Raw genomic sequence first — 5471 nt, 5'->3', positions numbered from 1 at the left:
CTGATTACCAGATAAACACATGAATCATGTGTAATTATTCCACTGCCTGTTTGAATAAGGAATTGTTGTGTTAAGACAAAAGGTTTTAAAGAGATACAAGGAGGCTTTTATTTTAGTCGCACAAACAAATACAGTCACTGCCAGACACTCATTGAGCAATCAACAAGGCAAACAGTCATACCCAACACACAAAACCCTAAAACTTCCTCAGCTGTTTTCAAATACTTCACAAAGATTTACTCTGTTTCACTTGATCAACCAATAATTCTCAATAGGCAGATTATAGAATATATTCCATTCTCTGTAGAAAAGATTCTTTTACTAACGGAACCAGCAGAACTGGGCAAAAGCAGTCACACAAAATGTGTCAACTCAACTACAGATATTTTTTTTTAAACAGATTTGCTCACTCACAACCAACATGCATTAGATATGAAGACCCTAATCTATATCACAATGATCAATCGATAAATAGGACAAATGGATGGATGAATGCTGGCTGCACCTTTAAATGACCACTGTGTAATCACTGACCTGGCCTTTAAATGACCACTGTGTAACCACTGACTGGACCTTTAAATGACCACTGTGCAACCACTGACCTGGCCTTTAAATGACCACTGCGCAACCACTGACTGGACCTTTAAATGACCACTGTGCAACCACTGACCTGTACACTGTGCAGTGATGTGGACCTGGGCCATATCAGTCACCATCGGATGCTGAGAAGCTGTGTGCGTGCAGTTAGTCTAAAGCTTTGAAGGATTTATAATTCTGAGAAACCCAGAGCTGATAACACACACACACACGAATACACACACATACCACACACACACACACACACACACACACACACACTCAGTCGGTCTCATATGCACAGCATACTTGCATGCATGTGCACGCACACACGCACACACACACACACACACACACACACACACCAAAACCACATCTAGACATCTGGAAGATATTTTGACACCCCAGAACAAATGCTCTTGGCTTGACGATTGAGCAATACCCAAAAAATGCTCAGATATGAACTCTATGCTCTCCATACCGAGTACATAAAACACCAACCACTGCAAAGCAGTGCACTTTCAGCTAAGAAATACAAAAAAAATGTTTTAGCCTTTTTTACATATGAGGAGTACTTCGCACCTAAACCCTCTGAAGTACACTGGTGGCTTGCAACCATGCATCTGGTAGAGAGGATTCAACTGGAAGCATTTTCGGGTTTATTTGTGTGTGGAGAGAGAAAACACTAAAAGAAGCAGAGCAGACTGTGCACTGTGCATGTGGACAACTGAGGTGGAGGAAGCAGTAAGGAATGTCTATATTGTGTGTGTGTGTGTACGTCTGTGTGTGTGCGTCTGTGTGTGTACATCTGTGTGTGTGCGTCTGTGTGTATATGTGTGTGTGTGTGTATGTGTACGTGTGTGTGTACGTCTGTGTGTATGCGTCTGTGTGTGTACGTGTGTGTGTGTGTACGTGTGTCCCACCTGAACTCCCTCCCGTCCTGCGGTTTCCTGCCGGTGGCGCGGTGCGGGGCGGTCTCCATGAGCAGCTCCCGCGTCAGCCTGTTGACGGGGGCCAAGTCCGCCTCAGAACCCTCCCGCTCCGTCCGCTCCCACTCCTTATCCTCCATCAGCGTGGGCAGGTATCCCGGCAACAGAGGACTGGCTGCCGCCGCCGCCCCTGACGACGACGCGGCAACCGCTGGCAGCGACGCCGGTGACAACGACGTGGCGACCGCCTTCCCATTGGCCTGGATCGTGTCCTCGCCGCCGCACATCAAGGGGCTACTCTCGCCCCCCTCCCCGCGACTGGCGGGCCCACCGGCGATGGCACCGCTGGCACCGCTGCCACCGCCACCACCCCCCCCCCCAGCTGCCGTGCTCGCGGGCATGCTTGAGGTAGACGTCGGACTTGAGGAAGAGCGGGTACGTGTTCTCCTCCATCCACGCCTGCACCTCCGTCTGCGCCTGGTCGAAGAGCGCCGCGTCCAGCTGCGCCCGCGACACGCAGTCTCGTATGAACGTCCGCGTGGCCGGCTTGATCTGGCGCGCCGCTACGCTCACGCTCCCGTCGGCAATGTACTTCCGGTAGATGGCCTTGGCCAGCTTTAACCGCTTGCCGCTTTCGCCGCCGCCAGCCCCACCGTCCATGCCGGCGGGCTGGCTGCTGCCCGGGAGTTTCCGGAAGCCGCTGCAGGCGAACCAGAAGTCCAGGAGGTCGCCGCAGCTCTCCTGGCAGAGGAAGGCCCGGAAGAGCTGGATGCCGTCCTCGTCGTCCAGCAGCGAGTGGAGCGACTCGGCCCAGCGGAGGTACGGCGGCGTGGGCGACGCGCTGCCCTCGGGCTCGTAGCCCAGGTCCAAGTCCGAGCGCCTTGGCGTCGCCACCGACACCGAGCCATCGTGAAGTCCACGGTAAGAGTCTCCGCCAAAGCTGCCACCACCGTTGCCCCCGCCTCCACCTCCTCCTTTGGTTGGGTAGAAGCTGTGGTGGCACAGCGGGCGGCCGTGGGTGGCCAGTGGCGATGCCATCGTGTCGCCCTCCATGCCCGGCACGGGCGGGCGCGGGGCGTCCTCATTGAAGTGGCCTCCCAGGTCGGCATGGCGACTGCGGATCCTGACGCTCATTCTCCCCTGCAGCCGGACACCTGTGCGACGACGCAGGGCTCAGAATCGGGCAGCCGGGCAAGTCATCCTGAGAGGACAGTGAAGGGAAGTAATGAGAGACTTATAACACATTTTTATAGATTTTCTTACAGATTATTTTAGATTCTGTTTTTATGTTTTACTGATGCTGTTTATATTTTGACCCCTAATTAACAATTACTCAAACAACAAATACACCCACTTGCTAGATCATAACGCACAGGTCCACATCGCCACTACTTATTGCATAAAAATATATCACTGACTGGACTTTCGTACGATAAAATTCTACATTTATACTACATTTACATTTATTCTGACTTGGTGTGTTAGGAGGAACAACGGGGTATATGGGTCTATGCCCACAATGTAAAACTGATCTTTTTAGACCTATCTTATGGTGCGTCCGAAAGGAAAAGTATAAGATAGTGTGAAATACGTCGGTTACAAGGGATGATTACTGGAACAAACTACCGACTGGTAATAAACGTTGATGGTAAATGTATGGGTTAACATGATAATTGCAACATTATCTAGTTAGCATGCTACTCATAGCAAGCTAACGTTAGCTAGATGTTTGTGATGCAAATAGTACTCTCCTCGAGTTGCAAAAATAATCGTTTCTTCGGAACACTAAGGAATGCTTGAGTATAATGCAAATCGTGTGCTACATTTTTATTAAGTTGACTGATCAACGTTTTGTACTGATACTAACATCTTTTGCTAATACTATAGTTTCAACATTACCTTGCTAGCCACTGGTTTATCACCAAAGGAACTTCGCAGGCCGATCGAAACACGCCGATTTCTGATAACTGATTTTATAAACAATCCCCGTGTCCATATAGCCATATCGCTTAATGTGATTGCAAAGCTTCTTACATTGTTTATAGGCGGCGAAGAACTAACATTAACTCAAACCCGCGTAGCTGAATCGTACGCAAGTGGGCCAAGTGTTACGGATCCCCCTCCGAGTTACCCACCCCAAATGCTTTGAAGTGATCCTTGCTCATTCATCTTGGCCTCTTGCGAAGACGAATGGGGGAGGGGAGCAACAACAAACTCAAGACGGGCCTTTCCTGTGCCGAAACGAGGACTATTCGTTAGCTAGCTAACCAACATTAGCTTCATAACTTTTGATGATTGATTTCGGATGATACGGGGAGCACACGAGCCAACGAGAGCAGTGTACAGAACAACAACAAAAAATACTGACGATTTCGGACTGAGTAGGCCATGAAGTAAAACACACACAGGCATCGTGTCGATGGTTTGAGTTTAACAGAGGGAACGAAAACCACATTAATGCATAGTGTTGCTCGCTAGCATGCAAGCGAGACGCCGCAATCAAACACTCCTGTTGCTAAAAGTTTCCTACCGTACCTGAAGAAGGTCCCTTCCTTTTTCCGAGTGCATTGGGGATACTGGTTTAAACCGTTCGCGGAGAATCTCGTCATAGTTGCGTTTACTTTAGTTCAAAACAACAAAGAAACCCCGACGTCTGCCTCCACCTCTCCATGGTTGTCTTCAAACACTTGTACACTCACTGGTCTAGCCGAAAATGCATGCTGTGCGTGTGAGTGTGGGGCACAAAAATGGCGACGCAGCGCCCCCTATGTTCACTACATCAAACTGCAGACTGTAAATCTCAGCACCGCAAGAATGTCATGAATGGCGAATGGAGACAACAAGTCCTGGTAAATTTAGTCGCGGGGGAAAGCAACAGAGGGCACCGATAGACTGTGGGCTGCAGTGACCAGACAATTCATGGGCGATGGGTTTAAAAAGGAATCAAAGTTCGACAAACGTAAAATGTAAGAGCAATTTTTATAAGTTTCTACATTTAGAAACTTATTTACAAAAATTCTACATTTATAAGTTATATGGCATAAACATTTCTACATTTTTATAAGTTATATTTTTACCCTAAAGCCTGTATTATGACTTAAATTAATTATATGAAAGGCTGTTAATTGCATTAGCCTATCTTGCCACGTGCTTGGGGCCGATGTTAGTTAGATAAGTTGTGATAACGGTATGTCATAACCCCCCCCCCCATAGGCTATATCACTTTACGCAGGGTTTAGCCTATTTTTATTTTATTTTATTGCCATCCAGTGATTCACCAAGTTAACAAGACAGTGTAAAACAAGCTACAATCTTGAGGAGACAGCGGAAATAAGGAAGGTTAGCCAAAATAAACCATGCACAACCTAATAGGCTATACACACCATAGTCAGTGAAATCAAATTCAATTGCAATAGCTGAAAAGTCTACAAATTAGGCTTCATAATTAAAAGTTGAGTTCTACCTGCGACGTTGAACAATCCTTCAGTCATAACAGTGAACTATTCCACAAAACGGCATACTGTGCAACGCCCTCCTCCACTTGCATCTCCAAAATCTAGGCTACTCAGTCACTGCAGACTATGTTTTAAACGCGTGAACAGATTATATTATAATGCCTATATTGTATTTTTTATTATATCTGATAGACTATAGACTACATAAAAGAAAGACAATGAGACAAAATAACAAAAGTCAAATGTGACGCCAAATTTGTTAATTAACGTTGTAGCCTGTCTTGTGTGTTCACGACGTTAAGTTACAGCTTTCCAAGTAGCCTAGGTTAGATGAAAATGAGTCAGGTGAACAGGCTAGGTAGGAACGGTGCGGACAACGAAATCACGGCAGAGCACTGGAAGGAAAAATAATGATAGCCTAATCCTCATGGGGTCAGGCAAGGGCGACGTGGCTGTTTTTTTTTTTTTTTTTTTCAGTAATACATATTCATGACGTAGCCTCTCCTATAGT

General features: G+C 47.0%; 1 protein-coding gene across 1 annotated transcript in view; it reads right to left on the bottom strand.

The window, feature by feature from the left end:
• The window catches only part of LOC121718105 (axin-1-like), a 19744-nt gene extending 15317 nt beyond the window's left edge, over positions 1–4427 (bottom strand). The window contains 3 exon segments of the mRNA XM_042102966.1: positions 1500–1731; positions 1886–2706; positions 4041–4427. Of these exon segments, the coding sequence (XP_041958900.1) occupies positions 1500–1731; positions 1886–2639 (986 nt within the window). The 5' untranslated portion in view covers positions 2640–2706; positions 4041–4427.
• Positions 4428–5471: the final 1044 nt, after the last annotated feature.

This window comes from Alosa sapidissima, chromosome 9 (assembly GCF_018492685.1).
Source record: "Alosa sapidissima isolate fAloSap1 chromosome 9, fAloSap1.pri, whole genome shotgun sequence".
Classification (NCBI taxonomy): domain Eukaryota; kingdom Metazoa; phylum Chordata; class Actinopteri; order Clupeiformes; family Clupeidae; genus Alosa; species Alosa sapidissima.
Note: the sequence above shows the minus strand (reverse complement) of the source record. Positions and strands in the feature narration are given on the sequence as shown.